The following is a 23,532-nucleotide window of genomic DNA, read 5'->3' on the forward strand; positions in this document are numbered from 1 at the left end:
CTCATGCTGTCTCTGGTTTAAGGTACTTATTCATTAAATAAGCATTAATATTGTCCAACAATGCAAATGAAGACTAACTTATGATAGGGCACATAGAAATTAGCCATGAATGGCCCCAAGACTAGGCATTTTAAAGATCATGGAACACAGATCTTAAAAAGAAGTGTTAAAGGGGGTCCAAACAAAAATGAAGGCCAAAATGATGTCACAGGGTTTAAACTCAAACAGCTGAAGAAAACAATTCCTATTACTCCACTGTGAAAGGGAGATGTCGGTGGGCACAAAAAAAAAGCTTAATGAACTCATGCTCTAAGTCTAGTACAATACCAGGTACTTAAGATTTGGACCTAACCCTTCAAACCTGGGGTGAGGGAACAATATGATTAATCATATTGCCTTGCTTTTTATGGTAATACCTGTATTAACAAAGATTTCTCAAGGATCCATTTCATCAAAAACTTCACTAACAAAAATAGCTACAGCACAGGAAGCATACAGTATCTTCTGAAAACATAAAGTGTAGCTGCTGACCAACAAAGGTGGGTAGCTGTGATGTAACGGTAAGCTAGCACTGGGATCACAGTTGCACAATCACGAGCAAGATACAGTCTCAATTTACTAATTTGCAAAGTGAAAAGTATTAATAAAATAATCTCAAGTTAAACTAAGAAGGTAACAGAGAGAAAGCATAAGACAAACTTCAATCACCTAGAAGTGCTGTCTATGGTTCAAATCATCTACCTTCAGTGGGGCCAGATATATAAAGATGCAGTTAAGTGGGGCTCAAGCCCCTGCTTCATAATCATATACCCACTATTGTAAGTATACATGTTTTCCTTTTAAAATAGTCACTTATAAAGGAGTTTCGTTTTACTAATTGAGGTACAATACTTTAAAAATACCTAATATTAAAACTACGATTAATGGCAGCGCAATGGTGGCACAATGGCAGAATTTTCACCTGCCATGCCAGAGACCTGGGTTCGATTCCCAGAACCTGTCCAAGCACACACACACAAAAAAACTGTTTATAATCACTTAGCCACAATATCAACAGGAATAGAAACACAATATGACAGTTGTCAAGCACATAGTCCTATAGTCTGTCTCAGCTCAACCTTCTTTATACAATGTGGCTATTACAACTGACTTTCGGGGTATCGCAAAAATTAAATTAGTTAATACAGAGATGCCTAGCACATAATAAATACCCCATATTATTAGCCACCATGAAAGTTTTTTTGCATTTCCTAATATAACCTAGGTAGATAGTTTGATTGAACGCCATAAGTACTTGGAATCTCAGGTAGGACATGAGATTTTGCTGGTTTGTCCAGAGTGATGCCCCGATGAATCCCAGAATGATTCGATCAGTGAGTGGAAAAGCATCTGCAAAGCCCCCTTCGGGGAGTGGTGAGAATGGGGAGAAATTCAACTTCCCCAAGTTGAATTCTCGATATTCTCACAAGCAGTGTGGACAACCAAAACTATAGGCAGAGCCCCGTCTTGGGGTTTGTTCATATGAAACTTAACCCCACAAAGGATAGGTCAAGTCTACTTAAAATTTAGGCCTAAGAGTCAACCCCAAGAGAGCCTCTTTCATTGCTCAGATGTGGCCTCTCTCTGCAGCCAACACAACGAGCAGTCTCACCACCCTCCCCCTCTCTGCGTGGGACATGACTCCCAGGGGTGTGGACCTTCCTGGCAACGTGGGACAGAGATCCTGGAATGAGCTGAGACTCAGCATCAAGGGATTGAGAAAAACCCTAGAATGAGCTGAGACTCAGCATCAAGGGATTGAGAAAAACCCTAGAATGAGCTGAGACTTAGCATCAAGGGATTGGGAAAAACTTCTCGACCAAAAGGCGGAAGAGGGAAATGAGACAGTGTCAATGGCTGAGAGATTCCAAACAGAGTTGAGAGGTTATCCTGGAGGTTATTCTTATGCATCAAGTAGATATCATCTTGTTATTCAAGATGTAATGGAGAGGTTGAAGGGAACTGCCTGAAAATGTAGTGCTGTGTTCCAGTAGCCATGTTTCTTGCGGATGATTGAATAATGATACAGCTGTCACAATGTGACTGTGGGATTGTGAAAACCTTGTGTCTGATGCTCCTTTTATCTATCTTGTCAACAAAGGAGTAGAACATATGGAATAAAAATAAATAATAAGGGGAACAAATGTTAAAATAAATTTAGTTTGAAATGCTAGTGATCAATGAAAGCAAGGGGTAAGGGGTATGGTAAGTATAATCTTTTTTTTTTCTTTCCTGTGTTCGTTCTACTTCTTTTTCTATTGTCTTTTTATTTTTTTCTGAATTAATGCAAATATTCTAAGAAATGATGGATATGCAACTAAGTGATGATATTGTGAATTACTGATTATGCATGTTGTTTTATTGTTTTTTTTAATTAATAAATAAATTTTTTAAAAACTTGCAACACAATATTAAAATGCTATACAGAACAGGCACTGCCAACGAAAATGAAAATTGATCATTAAACTTTATTTTAAATAAGCACTGCTTTCGATTTGGCAATCTCGCTTCTAGTAACTGGTAACCATAAGTGTGTGTGCAAATATATACGTTAGTAAGGAAGTTCATCATACTTTTCCATTTAAAATAATGAAGGCTGGAAAATTACCTCAACATGATTTAAGAGGAAATACATTATGATACATCTTTGCAATTGGAATAATATGCAGCCAGTGAAAAAGATAATGTGTATCTTTAGTTCATGACATTTTGGAGTGGGAAAAAAAATGAACCACAAAATGACTCACAAGATCGCACTGATATCATGTATTTGTGAGTAAATATACAGAGATCAAAAAAAATTTTGATCAAAGGATAAGCTAGGGATGGGCTTTCAGGGATTTTTTTTTTTTATGCCTTTTTCTCTATACCCCTAGGTATGGACACTTTTTGTGTTGCCTGGAATAAGCTACTTAACCTCATCTACAACAGAATGTAGTGAAAACGTGTTTGTACCTATAAAGCACTTAAAACAGGATCAAGTGCACAATATGTATTCTATATTATGCTATCATATTTTTAGTATAAGGATCCACTTTTCTACAATTAAAAGGAAATGCTCTTATGCAGAAATAGTATCAGAAACTAAAATCAAAGTGAAAAATATCCCCATTTTCAAAAAGCATTTTTCTATACTTAAACAGGAAACTATCTTTTTTGGTAATAATTCTATATAGAAAATTCTGTGGAATGATAGAAAAAGGAACAACGCCCGAGTATGTAAAATAAACCTGCAACTTCTCTGACCTCAAGATTCAAATAGAGAAAAAGTCATATATAGTTTGGGAGCATGAATATGAGCACGAATCTCCCACCAAATTACCCTTCCTTACCAGAACTGGAGAAGTGGGACAGTCCTGTTGTTGCTCAGTGGAGCTCAAAACATTGGCAAGCCTATACTCTCAGATATCACCACTTATGCTATCAGGGCTTTAAAAAAAATTGCAGGTTAGCATTTGGAAAGACAGTCAATAAAAGTGATTTTTTTAAAAATTACCAAGTGTGAAAAAATTCTGAGCACTAAAAACACTGTAAACACATTTCTAAAGAATGAGATCTTTAAGTATAAAAACTGCCCTCCAGAATTTGTTTCTTAGAATTTAGGCATTATTCAAAAGTTTAATTCTTTTTCATCTACACGTAGACGTTAAACACTATACAGGGGAATCATAAGGTCACAAACATAGGCCCAAACAGTAGGCATTTTTATTAAAGATACCCATTTTGTACAAACCGTGGAACCACTAACCTCAAGGAAAGCATTTTAAACAGTGCACATACACACCAATATAAATACATGCATCTGTTCCTTCCCAGTATAAATGTCTTGCTCCAATGTGAAAACTCGTGAGACACAAGCCAGATGATAAGCAATTTATTTTTGCTTCAGAGGCATCAAGAACCAAGTGTTCCCTACTTTACCAACCCATTATAAATGTCATTAAAGTAGACCATAATGGTTAAACTACAACCATAGGCTGTGCGGTGTAATGAAAAAAGCAACAGGTGAAGAGTAAAAATGAAAGGTCGGGGTGCTGGATCCAGCTGTGCAAACTTGCAAAAGCCACCTTTACTCTGGGTCTCGATTTCTCATCCCTTGAGTAGAGCAGATAACACTATATATCTAAAGCCCCAATCAGGTCTAAGAGTCTGTGAACTTAGGCTCAAATATGCTAAAGTTTTAGTGTTTTTCTACAGCAGATAACACTATATATCTAAAGCCCCAATCAGGTCTAAGAGTCTGTGAACTTAGGCTCAAATATGCTAAAGTTTTAGTGTTTTCCTTCCGGGTGGGAAGGACTGTAGACAAGGGGGAATGAAAACTTATGTCTAATGCTGTAAACTAAAGAATATACAAGATTAAAATACGACATACTTCTGCTTTCGAAATTCAATATATGGGAAGACACCAAAAAGTACTCTTACCTTATGTTAGTGGACATACACACTAACATAAATATATGCATCTGTTCCTTCCCAGTATACCTGGCAACCAATCCAGGTCAAGGCTTCGGATTAACAAAAATTCACAAAAACTATATAGATAACTTGACAGTAATTCTGTGCACACATACAGTAAAATTACAAAATTATGCAAAGTATTTGTATGTCAGGCTTTCGTGGTTTTGCGTGAATTATCTAAAAATACATTTTGGTACTTCGGGAATGAAAACACACAAGACAAGTAATAACTCTGATGCAATTGCTAAAGTTTATTGTTAAATTCTTATGTACCTTTAAGAAAACGCAAATTAAAGTAGGTAGAAACATGATGAGTCTGTAAGTATTTCAACCCTCAAACTAACTCCCGAGCGGTATTTTGCCATAATACAAAAACCATTTTTTCAAAAGGGTCTCCGTATTACAAAACCCTCTTAGGAAAGGAGAAGAAAACATCGACAAATAAGAACTCACAGGAAAAAAGAATGCCTTCTAATTCCTACGCCCTTTGGATGCCCAATAACTAAAGCAGGAAATAAAGGAGATGGCGGGAGGGTTAGCAGAGAGCGGAAGTTTGCCTAGTTATCTACTTCGAAGTGTTTGAATGGACCGAGGCACGCTCTCTCCCGCCAAACTGTGAACTGCAGCCTTCTCGGTCCCACAAGCCTTCCCAGCCCGCCAGGTATACACGACATTTTCCTTTCTCACCACAGGCCCTCCACTCTCCCTCCCCTGAGAACTCCTCGGCTACACGCCTCACACTCAACTCCCGCCACCCCCATCCCAGCCTACACAAGAACCCACGCGCTTCTCTCACTTCCCACCCTCCGCCTCTCCCTTCCCTCAGCATCCAACTGCCTCCCCACCCCCACCCCAAAGGCCCTCTCCCCGACCCTTCTGCCTGAGAATTACCTAATGCCCTTGGAAGGGAATTCTCCCGCCGCACCCTCCCCCCACCCCTCAGCTCCAGGCCTTACCCAAGAACCGAGGCCACGAGGTCTGCAGTTCCCTCCCGCCCCCTTCGAAATGACTCGCTCGGTTCGACCCGGCAGAGGAGGCGCTCTCGTGGCCACAACAGGCCTCCATCCCCACCCAACAAGGCCGGGCGGCGGCCCAGACACACACACATTCCCCCCGCGCCCTTGTCGGGCCGAACGCTGGGAGTGGCGCGGCTCCCACTGACCCGCCGCTGGTAAGTCGAGCTCATAAAGAAACAAAGGCTAGGGCTCCCGGGCCCGCTCGGCCTGGCCGGCTCTGGCCCGCTCCGCGCCGGCCCGCCGCGACCCCAACAAAGCCCGAGCCTCTGCCTCGCGCCGCTGGCCTGACTTACCCATCGGTCCCCGCACGCTTCTTGCCGGAGGGGTAATCCTCCCCCAGGTCCAATCGGTGCCGTTTGGACATCTTCGCACACTCTGATGGGGCAGTTACGAAACAAGAGAAAAAGAAGAAGCTGGCGGCTGTAACGGCGCAGTCGAGGACAGCTACTTAACTCTCAAGGACCCCCACCCCTCCCGCTACAACAGCTTACACCGTGCGGCCGGAACCAGGAGCTAAAATGGCGGCGGCGACGAGGGCTGGGCCTGCGCGCGCGCCTCCGCGGCGTGCGTGCTATGCGTGTATGCGTGGTGCGCGCGCCCGCCTCCCAGAGGCGGCAACCTAGGCTCCGCCTGCCACCTCAATGGTTTGCTTTCTCTTCCCATACCCCGTCGTCTACTTTCCCTGCGCCTTCTTCGTTCTGTGAAGCCACCGGAGGTCTTTACTCGCTGCATCAGACTTCCCATCCCCCTCTGTACGAGGACAGTCTAGTCCTAGTTGGAAAATCCTACCCGTTTGTTTTAACCTTGCCTGGGAAACAGATCTAGGGAAGACGAGACACTAACCAAGATCACACAATTAGTGGCAGAATCAAGATCGGAAAGCAACTCTTTATAACTCCAAAGCTAGAACTTGCAGCCTCTGCACCACATACTCTTAATTGCAGTGAGGAAATTGAGATAAGAAAATGTCATGGCTTGCTATGGTCCATTTTTCCCTTTCTTTACCCAGCACAGGCAACGTGTGTTTGACCTATAGACATTTTGCTGTAATAGAGGAAAGTGGCAGTAAGGGGATAATTCGCATTTTTTCCCTAAATGCATATTCTGTGCTTGCCACAGAATTAATCATCTCTCTATCTCTCATTCTTGCAGTTATCCTGCAAGATGAGTGTTGTTTTATAGATGTAGAAGCTAAAGCCTGAGGTGGGGGTGGGGAAGTTTAGAAGCATACTCAAAATCGCACAGCCATTTCGCTAAAGGAATAGCAAATTGGTACAGCAAGATAACTCACTTTTTACGGTTATCAGAAAGGGAGAGACAGACATTAAACAGCTAAGCACATAAATAATTCTGTCCTTAAAGCTGTGGTGAGTGGTAAGGAGGCCCACTAAAGATGACAAATGTTATGAGAGCATATAACCAGTGTCCCTCATCTAGACTGAGAGGGTTAAGAAAGATCTCTCTAAGAAAGTGACATTAACAAAGAAGACCTAAAAATGGATATGAATTAGCCAAAGTGGGAGAAAAGTGTTCCAGGCAGAGGAAACAACCTAAGCAAAAGCCCTAAGTATGCCAGAGTGAAATAGTTACTAAGGCCAGAAAACCCAGCAAATGAATATATTCCACAGAGTTCAAAGGATACATTGCCTACCACATCAATAAAGAATGCACTGGTGGGAAAGCCACCAGCTCCACTCAGAAATTCAGTGGTGGCTTTCTCTATAGTCTAGGGCTAATCGTGGAAGATCCCAATACAGAACTGGGCTCCCTGAGAGCAGGAAGGATGTTAGCACCACATAACTTGGAGGTCACATGGTGGCACTTAGACATCAGAACCTAGGTGGATGCTACAAGGTAGGAGTGACAGACAAGGGGGCCTAAACCACAGAGGTCATAGGGACAATAAATAAAATAAGGCGTGCCTAGAGCTAATAGGTGGGCATCAATCAAAGGAAGTCCTCAATCTGTACAACCAAAGTAAATCAAGAGTGGTTGATCAAGATATTGACAGTAGTTTCCCCACTAAAAAGTCATGATCCCTTGCTCAATTTCTGAACCTGAACCAAAGTTTGGACCTGGAATACATTGACTGAAGGAAAGGCTGGATCCCCAGGAGAAAGGACGCTGTAACACCATAACAAGTTGTACACAGAAACGATTCCCCCAGTCCTTTCCCGCAGGCCATTTAATTAGGTAGCCATGCCAGGGAAAGGACGAATATTTCAGGGACAATTGAATATGGAATCTGAATCAACACTGATATACTGTGACACCCAGAGTGTTATTGCATGCATATGGTAGTGAGAGCATATAAGAGTCTTGCATGGAAGTCTGTCTCAGACCCAGCTCACAGTAGGTACACTGTGTTCTCATACCCACCCAGCTTTCATGTTACCGATCTCTAAATATATGCTTAGAATAGATGTCCTTGATAGTTTGCACAACCCACATCTTGAATTCTTGACCTGTAAGAAGTAAGAGAGCTATAATAGTGGGGAAAGCCACGTGGGTGCTTATGAAACTGTTCCTCCTCCATCCCAGCCAAGATACTAAACCAAAAACAACCTGGGGAGGGATTTCTGATTTCAGCTCCAACCGTTAAGAGCTTGAAGTCATTACTCCATCTTTACCAGAAGAAAAAGCTGAGCAAACTGAAAATTAATGATTTTTCTTGAACCCATTAGAAATTGAGTCTGCAGTGTCAACCACCACCTTGAAATCAGGAGGAATGGGCAAATTCAAAGAGTGACAGCCTAGATTCGTTTACCTAGAGTAGAAGCCACTGGAACCACTGGTAGAAAACCTAAATTGTAATTTTGGAAAATTGCTAGAGGCTGAGTGTGGATTAATTTGAGAGTAAGAAATTCCTGAAGACTTCACTCTCAGGAGAGCCCTGACATTTCCATGGGTTTTATCTCCAGTAACATTCCAGGTTATCACAATGAAGAGCCAAGAAAGAGGCCTTGTGACTCTGGCAGGGTCAGGGAAGAGTAACCATGATGAAATATGCCCAGATCTTTCTCCATAACAGGGGCCTACTCTTCAGGGACAAGGCTTAACCAGAACCTTATCTCAGCTAAGATAAGGTATTTCTCCCTCTGAAGCCCTCTCTAACCTTCCTGTTTTACCTAAGGGGGGAAGGGAGCTAAGAAACACTTGTAAAGTTCCCAGCTCAGTGACACAGACACTTTAAAGACTGAGATTTAATAGTAATATTATAGAATACTCTACCTTCACAACCCCTTCTCATCACATCTGCAGGGTTTACAAGAGTGGGCTACAGCTGAAAAGACTGCAAGGTGCAAATTCCATATTAAAAATAGTTCTTAGGTAAGATCAGAAATCAACAGTGGAGACTAAACAAGGACACCTGAGAAATTTGAAACCTCTGTCACCTACAGCCACAGCAAACATCAAACACAGCCCCACACATAGCCAAATTAACATAAAATCTCACACTTTAACTCTTTTTCTGTGGCACCTCAGGAGGCAGTCAACTGCCTCAGCATGAAATCGAACATCTTCCCAGCCACTGGCTGCCAGAAGCTCACTGAAATGGACGATAAACGCAAACTATGTACCTTTTATGAGAAGCAAATGACCACAGAAGTTGCTGCTGACGCTCTGGGCAAAGAGTGGAAGGGTTATGTCATCTGATTCAGTGAAGGAAACGACAAAGTTTCCCCATATAGCAGGGTGTCTTGACCCATGGCCATGTCCACCTTTTACTGAGGAAGGGGCACTCCTGTTATAGACCAAGGAGAATTGGAGAAAGAAAGCACAAATCTGTTCAGGGTTGCATTGTGGATGCCAATCTAGGTGTTCTCAACTTGGTTATTGTAAGAAAAGGAGAGAAGGAAATTTCTGGACTGACTGATACTACTGTGCCTTGTCTCCTGCGGCCCAAAAAAGCCAGCAGAATCTGCAAACTTTTCATTCTCTCTAAAGAAGATAATGTCCACCATTATGTTACGAGAATGCCCCTGAACAAAGAAGGTAAGAAACCCAGACCAAAGCACCCAAGAGTCAACATTACTCCATGTGTCCTGCAACAAGCATCAGCTGACATATTGTCCTGAAGAAACAGCTTACTAAGAAAAATAAGGAAGAGGCTACAGAATATGCTAAGCTTTTTGGCCAAGAAAATGAAGGAGGCCAAAGAAAAATGCCAGGAACAGATTGCCAAGAGATGGAGGCTGTCCTCTCTGAGAGCTTCTAAGACTGAGTCCAGTCCAAAATAAGATTTTCTAAGTGTTACAAATAAATAAGATCGGATATTAAGAAACAAAAACCCCTCACACTTTAGCTTAAGGCCTTTTTAGTTCAATTCCTATTACCCAATACATTATGCTAGTTTTCAACAAAAAATTATGAGGCATGCTAAAAGGCAAGAAAAAAAACAGTCTGAAGAGAAAAAGCAAACATTACAGGCAGACTCAGGAATTTAGAGTTATCAGACAAGAAATTTAAAACAACTATGAGTACGACAAGCGTGCTAGTGGAAAAAGTAGACAACATGCAAGAACAGATGGGTAATATATGTAGAAAGTTAGAAACTCTAGAAGAAAAGCTAACGGAAATTCTAGAAAACAAAAACATTGCAATAGAAATGAAGAATGCCTTTGATGGGCTCATTGGAAAATGGGATATGCCTAAGAAAAGAATCGGTGAACTTGGAAATAGGTCAATGAAAACCTCCCAAACTGAAATGCAAAGAGAAAAAAGAATGAATAAGACAGAACAGAATATCCAAGAACTATGGAACAATTTCAAAGTGGGATATATACATACTGGGAGTACCAGAAGGAAAAGAAGAAATATTTGAAGTTATAATGGCTGAGAACTTTTTAAAATTAATGAGAGACACCAAATCACAAAATCAGGAAGCTCAGAAAACATCACACAAGATAAATACCAGAAATAAACAGCAAGGCATATCATATTCAAATCGCAGAAAAGCAAAGACAGAGAAAATCATGAAAGAAGTCAGAGAAAAAAATAGAGAGAAACAAGGACAAGGCTTGCAGCAGATTTCACATCAGAAACTAGGCAAGCAAGAAAAGAGTGGAATGAAATAAAGTTTGACAGGAGAAAAACCCTATATTTAGCAAAAGTATCCTTCAAAATAGAGGAGATATGAAAAGAATAGAGGAGATATGAAGATCTCTTAGTTAAATAAAAACTGAGAGAATCCACTTCTAACAGACCTATCTTGCAAAAAAAAAAAATATTAAAAGTTCTTCTGGGAGAAGGACAATGATGTAGATAGTGAACTTGAACCTACATAAAGAAAGGAAGAACATTAAAGAAACAGTTATGAAGGTAAAATCTTTTATTTTTCTCATTCTTAATGATCTAAACAGTAATAGTTTTTTTCAGTAAAACTGCACTGAGTGATTATAGAATATGGATAAGTGAAGTGAACGACAGCACTGTTATCAGGAATGGGAGGGAGGAATTGGAGATATTCCCTTATAAGGTACCTGTACTACACATTAAATGGCACAATATTATTTGAAAGCAGACTTAAATTAGTTTAAAATGTATACTGAAAATTCAAGGGTGTCTACCAAGGAATTTGAGAAAGAAGTATAGTTGATATGCTAAGAGAAGAGATAAAACAGAATCCTATAAAGTGTTCAATTAAAACCAGAAAAGGCAGAAAAGGAGGGGAGAGGAAGGATGCAATGAACAGAAAAGTTATAAAAACAACCTGGAGAAAAAAGGTTAAAAATAAGTGCATCCCTTGAAGACCCAAAAGATAGATGGGTGGTATTCCCCATCATACCCCCCAGTTGATTTACCAGTCTGGTCTCCATAAAAACTAGACAGATCCTGAAGGAGGGCAATGGACTATCACAAACCTAGCCAAATAATAGTCTCAGCTTCCAACAAGTGTGGTATCTTTGCTAGAGCAGGTTAATATGGACTTGGATACATGCTATGGCTATTGATCTGTAAAATCCACTCTTTTTCTATCTCTATCAAAAAGAAGATAAGACATGGTGATGAATATACACCTATGTGATGATATTGTGAGCCATTGATTGTAACCATGTCACGAATGTTTGTATGTCAAGAATGTTTGTATGTTTGTTTGTTGTTTACAATAAAAATATTTTTAAAAAATTAAATGAGCCAAGAAATGAGAGTGTGACTAGTGCAACAAGAGAAACCAGCCATGGAATACAATACTCAAGAAGAAGTTCCTTGACGAACTCTACAGGAGAGGCTGGCTGGCTGAAGAAGAAATGAAAATTCTCTCTTCTACCTTAAAAGCCTTCAACTGATTGGATTAAAAATAAAATAACTGGGTTCTCAAATACAAAACGAAAACAAAACAATAATGTTTGTATGTCTGTTTATTGTTCACAATAAAAATATTAATATATATATTCCTTCTTGCTTCCAGTGTTCTGGAGCAGCTAGAAGGAAAAAATCTGAGATGATAGTATGGTAGCCCATGACAAATTCTGGGATCTGTCCTGTAGCTACTTGTTGAAGAGTGCTTTGAAAACTATTGCTTTTTTCTTTCTTTGCTTTGTATATATGCTATATTCTACAATAAAGAAAGATTAAAAAGAGGATCAGAAACAATTTAAAGTCTTGCCCAGGGCTATGTTATAATATAGTTTGAAGAGACAGACCGACCAAATATCCTGCAGAATATCACACTGGTCCAGTAAATTGATGACATCATGCTACTTGGGCCAAATAAAGAAAATATAGCTAGGAGGTTAGAGGTTTTGTTAATTCACATGCACTCTATTAAAAAAACTCCATGCATATTTTTGAGGGACATAAACCTTAAACAGGTCACATAAGTAATGTTTTAGCAGCCAGTAATCTTGGGCATTCTGGGATATCCTCTCCAAAGTAGAGGAGAAATGAATGCATCTTGTAAGCTCCCATCATGAGCAAAAACTGCACAGTACCTTCCTGGTAGATGTCTTTAGGTTCTGGAGGCAATATATTCCAGACCAAAAGTACTGCTCCAATTCACATACCAAGTGACATGGGAAGAAGCCTATTTTCAAGAAAGGGCTTCGTAGCAGATTCAGGGTGTAGAGCAAGCAACTGAGCTCTTGGATCACACAACCCAGCAGACCTTATGGTATTAGGGGTATCTGTGGTGGGAAAAGATGTCATATAGATTTTATAGAAAGTTCTAATGGGGGAATATCATTAGGGTTCTGGATCAAAAAGAACCCTCAGTGGGCTACCAGTCCCTGATAGAGTGAAATGCATCACCATGGAATTTAAAATGACCACGAAACAGAACTGCTTAAAATGAACTAGTTCTCCCAGACCCACCAAGTCATAAGGTGAGGTGGACCTAGCTGCAACCCATCATAAGATGGAAGTGGTATATCTAGGATAAATAAAACCAGAGGGCATCAACAATGAACAAGTAGCCCATATCAACTACCATGCTTGCACAGCACTTCTTCCTCAGCTCCAGTGGGTTGCTGGAGCCAGTTTGTTCCAGCTTACGAGAGCCAATTGTTAAATTTTCAGGTGTTTGCAAGTCAGTTGATGTCATAGTGGTAGACTGAAAGCCACCTTGGAATAAGTATGTACACCACAGGAATTAGCAAATGCTACAAATGAGGGCTTTTTTCCTTTTCGGAAACTGGTTGTTAAATATTTACCAGTGCACCACTGCTCAGCTCACATCTATGGCTGCATAGTTCTTGATAATCAGTTGATGAAAGAGAAAAAAGTATGAGCTTTATTCACAAATGGCTCAGCTCAGTATGTTGGTACAAGATGGAAATAGCCAGTAGCTGCCCTGCAGCTCCACTAAGGATGGCTTTGAAAGATGGTGATGAGAGGAAATTCTCCTCTTGGGCAATGCACTTGGTCATCCATTTTGTGTGGAAAGAGAAGTGGGTAGAAGTTAGAATTCACATGAACTCATGGGCAGTGCCAAGTAACTTGACTAGCTAAAGTCAGAGGGCTAGAAGGAGAAAGCTTGGAAAATTGGGAGACAACAAGGTCTGGGGTAGAGGCTTGTAGATAAACATATGATAGTGGACACAATGTGTGAAGATCTTTCTTTTACATGTCAATATTGGTTGAAGAGCATCCATCATAGAAGAGGTACTAAAAAACAGATAGACAAAATGACTTCGTCAGTTAATATCCATCAACCTCTTGCATCAGCCACTTCTGTATTTGCATAATGGGCACTTGAATGGAGTTGCCATGGTAGCAGGACCGAGGATATGCATGGACACAACAGTATAGGGTCCCACTTAAGGCTAATCTAGCTACTGCCATTTTTCAGTTTGCTAAAGCTGCTGGAATGCAATATACCAGAAATGGGTTGGTTTTTTCAAAGGGAATTTATTAGACCATAAAGCTATACTTCTAGGGAGATAAAATGTCCAAACCAAGGCATCCGCAAGAAGATACCTTCACTGGAGAAAGGTCAATGGCGTCCGGGGTTTCTTTGTCATATGCGAACGCACATGGTGATGTCTGCTGACCCTTCTCTCCTGGGTTGGTTTCCAAATGTCTCTCTCAACTCCTCTGGGTCCTTCTGGCTTTTCCTGGGGCATTTTCTTTCTCTCTTAGTTTCTCTTGGCTCTGAGCTCTCTCCAAAATACCTTTCTTTTTAAAGAATTCCAGCAATGGATTAAGAACATCTTGAAGGGCAGGGTTACATCTTCATGGAAACAACCTAATCAAAAGGTCCTACCCAGGAATAGGTCTGTCCTCACAAGATTAGATTAAAAGAACATACCCTTTTCTGGGGTACATAACAGATTCAAACCAGCACATGTTACCACTGCAAGCTTAACCTGCTAGCAACAGATACCAATGCTGAGTAACAAATGTGATACCACCACTCCAAAAGACCAAGCAACCACTTGCACTTGACAACTTCATAGGAAGCCTCCTGTCCTGTAAAAGGGTGACCCACAGGGCCTCAGCCAGTACTATTATCCAAGAATTTATAGAATCTTTAATCCTCTAACATGTGATTCCACATACAATAGAATCAGACAAATGGACACACTTAATGTTAACGGAGGTGTGAGAATAGGCATATGATCATGAGATCCAAATTTGTGTTTCCCATTCTTACAACTCTGGGTCCTGAACAGTTAAGTGTCTTCGCTCCCAAAGAAGAATACTTCCACCCTGGCTGCCTCCTGGGCACATTAACCTCCTTTTGCCAGGGGACAAGAGGGCAAGAAGAGGAATTAACATCGTGACTGAAGTAATTGGCCCTGATCACCAGGAGGAACTAAGGTTGGTTTTGAAAAAACCAACCCATTTCTGGTATATTGCATTCCAGCAGGTTTAGCAAACTGAAAAATGGCAGTAGCTAAGGCTACTGTTACACAAAGTGGGCAGCAAGGAATATATTTTCCACCCAGGTTATCCCTTTGTGCCCCTCCTGGTAATCTCTTGCCCAATTCTGATAGTAAATAGATAAATGTAGCAGCCACAGCCTGAGAAGAACATAGTGACCTAGTACTCAAGCCCTTCAGAGTTGAGGGTCTGGACCATACTATTAGATAAGTCTCCAGGACCAACAGAGGTGCCAGATAAGGGTGAGGGGAAAATTATGAGTCTCATTGCACTACTCAGACGTTCTGCAGCAGTAGGGTCTACAGGACATCCCACTCACCTTTGTTCTCTGAGCTTTCCACAGGAAAAAAAGGTGCTCCAGAATCCTTGAAGACCTCTTCCTAGAACTTATATAAAGAATTGAAACTAAACAGCATAAGTGGTGAACTGTAATGGGATCCTGGGATGTGCCACCCAGTTCCCCCTTCAGAAGAGAAGGACTTATTCCCCCAGGAGCTGCAAAGAGTGCCACCAGCAGGGCGGACCATGCTGGCTCAACAGGCAGAGTTCTCTCCTGCCATGCTGGAGACCCAGGTTTGATTTCCAGTACAAACAAAACAAAAAAGAGTACCATCAGGAGATAACTTTCAGCTGTCAGCCCTCTTCAGGAATTTTCTTGGCTGAAGAGAGTCACCTCACTCAAGGGCACACCCCCTTCCCAGAGCACTCTGTGGCAGTGTCTGGTCAATGTGGAAATATAAAAGCCCAGCCCCACTCATAATCTGGGGCAAGTTTGAAGGGCCATTCCAGCTTCAGAGTTTCTTTTGAGATCAGCTTAGCTTTCTGTCTGACTATAACACAGCCAAACTTCCTTCTGCCCAATCCTGCTTTCTTCCTTCCCTTCCACCTGTGTTGATCACAGGAGCACCTTAAAAAATGTCCTGCATACTAGCCTCACTTTCAAATTCTGCTTCCCAGGAAGCCCAATTTAAGATATTAGAATTGGTTCCTTTGTTTTCAATTTAAACCTAAAAATTCCAGATAACTTGTCTGAAAGTTTGAAAAAGACATATTCATACACTCATTCATTCAGCAAGTATTTATTTAGCACTTACTGTAGGTTGGGACTTTTCTAGATGCTGAGGATATGGTGATGAACAAGAGAGGCAAGCTTCCTATTCTTGTGGCACTTACATTCCAGTGGACAGTAACAAACAATAAGCAAATAAGAAACAAGATAAATTTCAGATATTGATGAGTACACTGAAGAGAACAATACAGGGTAATGTGATGAAAGTGACTGGAGATGTGATTGGATACTTTTTAATGTTTATTCTGCTAACATTACACGCAACCTAAAATTTCCCATTTTCACCACTTTGAATTATACACTTCACTGGTGTTATCATATTCACAATATTGTGTTACCATCACCAACATCCATTACCAAAACTTTTTCCATCATCTCAAACAAATTCTATAGCAATCAAGCATTAACTGCCCATTTTCTACGCATACCTCAACCCCTGCTAACCTGTATTCTAGTTTCTGATCTCTGAACTTGCATATTCAAATTATTTCACATCAGTGAGCTCATACAATATTTGTCCTTCTGTGGCTGGCTTATTTCACTTAATATGTTCTCTTCAAAGTTCAGAATCTCATTCCTTTTTATGGTTGAATAATATTCCATTGTATTTATATACCACATTTTGTTCTTCCATTCGTCTGTTGACAGATACTGGGTTGCTTCCATCTTTTGGCAATCGTAAATAATGCTGCTATGAACACTGGTATGTTAATGTCTGTTCAAGTCCCTCCTTTCAGTTCTTTTGGGTATATACCTAGAGGTGGGATTATAGAGTCGTATGGTAATTCTATACATAACTGTCTGAGGAACTGCCTAATTGTCTCCCACAGCAGCTGTAGCATCTTACATTCCCACCAATAATGAATTCCTATTTCTCAACATCTTCTCCCATATTTGCTATATTCCTTTTTTTTTTTTTAACAATAGCCATTTTAGTGGGTGTGAGATGGTATCTCACTGTGCTACTGATGTGAATTTCCCCAATGGCTAATAATGTCAGACATTTTTTCATGTGCTTATTGGCCATTAGTGTAACTTCTGTGGAAAAATGTCTATTCAAATCTTTTGCCCATTTTTAATTGGGTTGTTTGTCTTTTTTGTTGTTGTAGGATTTCTTTGTATATTCTGGATATTATACTCATCAGATATATGGTTTCCAAATATTTTCCCTCATCCTGTAGGTTGTCTTTTTATTTTCATGATAAAGTCCTTTGATGTTAGGTAGTGGCTTCTTAGACTTAACACCAAAAGCATGAGCAATAAATGAAAAAATAGATAGATGGGGCTTCAACTTTAATGAGCAGTGACTTTTGATAAAGTTGCTTTCTGACTGGGGAAATCAGTGGAGAGGCTGATCTCCACTGGTCCATATTTCTCAGTTGGTGGGATTAATGAGTCAGTGGGTGTGATAGTTAGGTTCAGGTGTCAGTTTGATCAAGTGATGATGCCCCATTGTTCTGTTCTGTGGATTTAAATCACCAGGGTGTGAAATTCATCTATGGCTGATTACCTCTGCAGTCAGTTAAGGGGAGTGCCTTCCACGAGTGACTTAATTAGCTGGAAGCTTAAAAGAGAGGGGTCAGAAAAGAGTTCAGCATCTCAGCATACCTCATCTCAGCACTCATAGCCCAGCCCAGATAATTGGAGATGCAGAAAGGAATCGCCCCAGGGAAAGCCACTGGAACCCAGAAGCCGGGAAAGAAGGCCAGCAGTCATTGCCGTGTGCCTTCCCTGATGACAGAGAAATACAGATGAAAAGTAACTGCCTTTCCTCTGAAGAACTATAAACTGGTAACTAAACAGATTCTCTTACTAAAAGCTGGTCCATCTCTGGTGTGTTATATTCTGGCAACTTTAGCAAATTAAAACATTGGGTGATCCTGCCTTGATTTTTGTCCTCTTGATTCTGTGTATGCCCACAAATGAAGCCCATTCTCTTTCTCCACTGCTGGTCCTTGGAGTAAGCTTGCCAAGGAAGAGCTTTCACCCTGTTCTCACTCTCTGTTGCACCAGCAAGCAAAGGGAGGCCTACAGTTGCCCATCTGCATTGCTTCCATTCAAAATGGAAGGAAATATTAGCCCCTCTATCAGTCTCAGTGCTAAGCCGCAGCTCTTAGTTCTCCAAAAGTCAGTTTTCTAAATCACAATTCACCAAAGGCCGATTTACTGAATGGCCCAGGCTCCAAAACCCAAGGATGCTAGCTAGTAAGCAGCCGGAATGTGATATACCAGCACTGGAACAGCTTTTATAAAGGGGACTTTAACAAGTTACAAGTTTACAGTTCTAAGGAAGTTCTAAAGAAGTGAAATTGTCCAAATTAAGGCACCAACAGCAGATTACCTTCACTCAAGAAGTGCCAATACCGTCCGGAACAGCTCTATCAGCTGGGAAGTCACACGGCTGGTATCTGCTGGTCCCTTGCTCCTGGGATCCGTTGCTTCCAGTCTCTGTCCATGTGGGAGTTCCTCACTTTGCTTCTCTGGGGCTGGCTTTCACCTCCTGGCTTCCCTTGGTTCTCTCAAGGTTCTGATTTGCTTCACATCTCATGGCAATGTCTGCTGGGTTCCACGCATCTCCAGACATCCGTATCTCTGTTCTCCATGTGTCCGCATCTGTGTTAGCTCTGTTGTGAAGTTTCTGTCAGCTCTGAGGCTTCTGTCATTTCTCCAAAATATTTCCTCTTTTAAAGGATTCCATTAAGCTAATCAAAACCCATCTGGAATGGGTGGAGTCACATCTCTGTCTAATCAAATGTTAATACCTACAATTGGGTGTGTCACATCTCCGTGAAGATAATTTAATCAAGTTTACAACCTACAGTACTAAATAGGGATTAAAAGAAACAGCTGATCTCACAAGATTGGATGAGGATTAAAACGTAGTTTTTGTGGGATACATAATACTTTCAAACTGGCATACCAAGTCACCTAAGGCTAATTTGCCAAAAGATCAATTTATTAGATAATCAGCTCAACTAAATTTGCCAAAAACATTCAGTGGAGATATTATAATTCATATGATTATGATATAAATAATATTTTCATAATAATTTAATGGTTTAGAAAATTTTCTATCAATCTTATTTTTTAATTGAACACATGTTATTTGTCATGTGCACTATTGTTAAAAATCTTGGATTACCACTTCGTGATGACAGCAAGTCAAAATTTCGGTACTAAGTTCAATTCATTTCAATAGTTGGTTGTCAAGGTTGAAACAGGATTCATTGATTAATTAGAAAAAGTGGATCATTGACTACACTTATTAAATTATGATATTTATTTTTCAATTCCCTCTACCAAATTCCACACGACCATTTGTTAAATTTTTTAAATAAATTTCTATTTTTCCTAATATAGAGAGAACCACTGTTAAAAAGCGATAAAACATAATTTATCTCTCATTATTTTAGATAGAAGTACTCATATTTTCTCCCGTTATGCCAATGTGGTTTTGAAGATATCTTTTAAATAAAGTTACTTCACATTGGGGACCTACAGAATAGGAAATTAAGACAAGCTATGATTAATTGGGTTCCCAGATCTTCTAACACTGGGTACTTAATAAATGTTCTTTGAGTAATGTAGTGTAATATACAACCTAGTATACACTAAATAAATAGATTTAAAATTGCTCAGAACCTTCATAGAGTATGACATGTACATACAAATAAAATACGAAAAAGAAAATAAACAAGATAGAAAATTACTGCAAAGACCTCAGACCAAGTTGAAAACATAAAGGTGTCATTTGAGTCCATAGGTTTTATTTATAACTTTTTTCCTGATAAAAGTAATGTGTTCATTTTGGTGTTGCAGAATATTCTATAGCTATAATAAATAAAAACAAAATTACCCACAATCCTACCACATAGAGCCATATAAGCCAAATGAGTTACATAACAATGTTCAATTACTCTGTAAATAGGAAGTTAGCAAATTATTTCCTTTATTTTTTTGGTTTGTTTGTTTTTATCATTATAATCACTGGCATTTATTAAGTTTCCTAACAATATTAGGAACACAAAGATGACCAAAACACTTTTTTTATTTCAAAGAGAATGTGCATATTGTAGCCAAATAACCATTATTCAAAAATAAAGAAGGTGTGAAGAATCAAGAGAGGCTTGATAGACACTATCTCCAGGTAATACCAAAATACTGTACATACCCCTGAAGGCATTTCTCTAGGATTGATTCCTAGAAATAGAATCTCAAGATTAAAACTTTGGCTTTATTGAACATCTTATTAGAACTTAGCATACTACAATACATTTTATTTTGTTTTTTTGTTTTGTTTTGTTTGCATGGGCAGGCGTCCGGAAACAAACCTGGGTCTCTGGTATGGTAGACCAGAACTCTGCCACTGAGCCACCTTGTCCGCCCACTACAATGCATTTTAGTGCTCTAAATAGCCTGTGCCAATATATTCACTCCAACTAACAGCATGAGATACATATTTCCCTTTAATCTCAACCATGTTGTATAATTATCAGTCTTCTTAATATTCATCAATATGAAATGTAAAAATGGTTATAGATGGCTTTAATTTGCAGTTCTCTGAATTTTATGTTTTTCTGTGTTTCCTATTCATAATTTTGCTCATATTTTAATTTGAATTCCTTACATTTTTTCTCACTGATTTGAAGGAATTCTTAATATGCTAAGGATATTACTTTTTTATATTTTATAGTTTGAAAATATTTTCTTTATGATTCCCTTTTTTTTCTTTCTTCTTTAGTGTGATGTGCGTGTTTGAATCTGTTATGTACCCCCCAAAAGCTAAGCTCTTTAATCCTCATTCAGTATTACTGGGTGGGAGCTTTTTTATTGTGTCCATGAAGATGTGACCCACCTAACTGTGGGTGGTAACTTTTGATCAGATGGTTTCCACGGAGATGTGTCTCCACCCATTCAAGATGGGGTTGCTTACTGGAGCCTTTTAAGAGGGAACCATTTTGGAAAAAGCTTTAGAGCCACAAGACCCACGAGAACTGACAGAGCCCTGGGGAAGCAATTGAAGAGAAAGCTAGCAGATATCACCTTTCCAGCTGAGAGAGGAACCTGAACATTATCAGCCTTCTTGAACCAAGGTATTTTCCCTGGATGCCTTAGATTGGACATTTTCATAGCCTTGCTCAAATTTGGACATTTTCATGACCGTAGAACTGTAAACTAACAACTTAATAAATTCCCCCTTTTACAAGCCAGTCTGTTCCTTGTATATCACATTCTGGCAGCTTGCAAACTAAAACAGGTGGGCTTACACATATCAGAATTATAAAATGCTCTACTTTTCTTCTGATATTTTCTCTCATATTTTATTCTAATAATTTTATAGGATTTTAAGAAAACAATAGCTGTTTAATCCAGATTTTTTGTCTGCAAAGAGTGCCATGTAGAAGCGTAATATGTTTTGTCTTTTTTTGCACGCAGATTTGAGGAAATTTAATGTATGCATGCACTTGTAAAATCATGACCATGCACACAAAATAATGGATATATCCATAACCCGCATATTCTTTTGTAATTTTTCTTTCTCCATATCCCTCTCCAGGCAATCACTGATCTGCTTTCTGTCATTATGGATTATTTTTCATTTTCTTAAATTGAATACAAACAGAATCACACAGTATGTATTCTTTTTTGTCTGGCTTCTTTTATCCAACATCATTATTTTAAGATTCACCCATGTATTTATGCATATTAATAATTTCTTCCTTTTTATTGTTTGATAGTATTCTATTATATAGATATACCATAATTCATTTACTTACTCTCCTATTGATGGCCATATTCCATGACTTCACATATACTAAAAGAATCATCCAACAATATTCTCCCCTTTACCCTCTGCCAACCTTTTTGCAATTGTTGCCATGCATTTTTTCTGCAAATGTCATATATACTATAACATATTGTTATTATTTTCGCATTAAATTATTATCTTTTTATAAATTCCCCCCTCTTTAGTGTATGATTCACTGATTTTTAGTAAGTTTACAGAATTGTGCAACCATCACCACAGCACAATTTCAGAATATTTCCATCAACCCCAAAAGATCCCTGTACCCATTTGCAGGCACCATTTCCACCCTCTGTTCAGGCAACCTTTAAACTACTCTCTGTCTCTATAGATTTGCATTTTCTGGGCATTGTATATAAGTTGGAATCATGCAATATGTGGTCTTGTGTGTGTGGTTTTCTTCCACCTGACATAAAGTTTTTGAGATTCAGCCATGTTATAACATGTATCAGTACTTTGTTCCAGTCAACTACCTTTAAAAAAAAAAAAAATAGGGGGCAGATCACAGTGGCGCAGCAGGCAGAATTCTCTCCTGCCATGCCGGAGACCTGGTTTCAATTCCCGGTGCCTGTCTATGCAAACAAAAAAAAAGAACTTGTTTATTTTCCAGCAACCTTATTTCCACTTCTGTTTAAGAGCCTGTGGAAGAACAGCTTATGACCACTCAGTGGTTGTTCCAACCCACTCAGTAGCCTGAGCAGTAGGATCTGGAGGCTAGTCTTCAGCTGCAGGCTGAGCACTCAGTCTCCAGTACGGAACTGCGGAACGGGCACAGGGGAGACTTGTACGCCTTCAGACCAGTATGGTACCTCAGGTTGAGTAGTAGTAAATTCAGGAGCTGGAGCAGTCCATTTGCTCTGAAATTACTCCCTGGTCACCGCTTTTTCAGTAGCTGCCTGCTCTTCCTTTTCAATCTCGTCAGGATCTCCGTAGAAGTAGAAATCAGGCATGATTCCCCACAGGTGTCCCCACAGGTGTGCACCGGAGATGGTGTCACCCATGCGCAGAACTTCCCCGGGCCAGCATTCACCACATCAGACCCACTGTGAGAGCTCTGTCGTAGCTGCATGGATGGCAGTGTCCACGTAGCATCAAGGAGAATCCATGTTACACAGAGCAGTGGTGGGCGGATTAACATAGGATGCCTCTGTGAGAAGCTGGCGGTCAGCCCTGGGATGGGTCACCACCAGAAAACGCGGCTCCCGAAAGGCTGCCTGATTCTGTCGGTGAAGTTTACAGGAGTAAAGTGCCCAGCAATAGGAGTTGCTCCAAAGGCAGCAGCAAACTTCAGCACAGCCCGCTGGATAGTATTCCTGTAGAATATGACACTGACATCAGCAGGGTTTTCAATGGCAACAATCGCATGAGCCACCAGCAGAAGCTTCCCAGGTCCTCTGGAGATTTGTGATGTAGGTGCCATCATTTTTCCCTTTGTAGATGTACTGTCCCATATGGAAGTCAAATGCCACCTAAATTGGGTGCCTGCTGCAAGGACATCCTCCTCTTCGATCTACAGGACATCAAGGACTCTGGACATTGTTTAAGTTTCCCTTTAAGTTATGATGGGAACCAAGGACATCCCTCTCCAGGTAGTGCAGAAAGGCTCAACTACCCTTTAAAGAGTTTTTTTTTTTTTTTAATAAGAGGGAAGTATCTTGTAATACCCACATAGTCACCATTTTCAGTCCTCTTCATTCTTTTGTGTAGTTCTGGATTTCCACCTGGTATCATTTTCCTTTTCCCTGAAAAGGATTTCTTTTAACGTTTCTTGTTAGAATTACTGGTGTAATTCTTTTAGCTTTTTAAGTCTGAAAAAG

At 40.0% G+C, this 23,532-nt stretch overlaps 1 protein-coding gene and 2 pseudogenes across 1 annotated transcript in view; 1 reads left to right on the forward strand and 2 right to left on the reverse strand.

The window, feature by feature from the left end:
* The window catches only part of DHX15 (DEAH-box helicase 15), a 62,346-nt gene extending 56,283 nt beyond the window's left edge, over nt 1-6,063 (reverse strand). The window contains exon 1 of the mRNA XM_077136513.1: nt 5,810-6,063. Within this exon, the coding sequence (XP_076992628.1) occupies nt 5,810-5,880 (71 nt within the window). The 5' untranslated portion in view covers nt 5,881-6,063. The remainder of the gene's footprint in view (nt 1-5,809) is intronic.
* Nucleotides 6,064-7,941: 1,878 nt separating this feature from the next.
* Nucleotides 7,942-10,347, forward strand: LOC143663088 (small ribosomal subunit protein eS6 pseudogene; annotated as a pseudogene).
* A 12,022-nt stretch (nt 10,348-22,369) lies between these two features.
* LOC143663515 (small ribosomal subunit protein uS2 pseudogene) lies at nt 22,370-23,252 on the reverse strand (annotated as a pseudogene).
* Between the last annotated feature and the right edge of the window lie 280 nt (nt 23,253-23,532).

The sequence above is a fragment of the Tamandua tetradactyla genome, chromosome 19 (genome assembly GCF_023851605.1).
Source record: "Tamandua tetradactyla isolate mTamTet1 chromosome 19, mTamTet1.pri, whole genome shotgun sequence".
NCBI classification, from domain to species: Eukaryota; Metazoa; Chordata; class Mammalia; order Pilosa; family Myrmecophagidae; genus Tamandua; species Tamandua tetradactyla.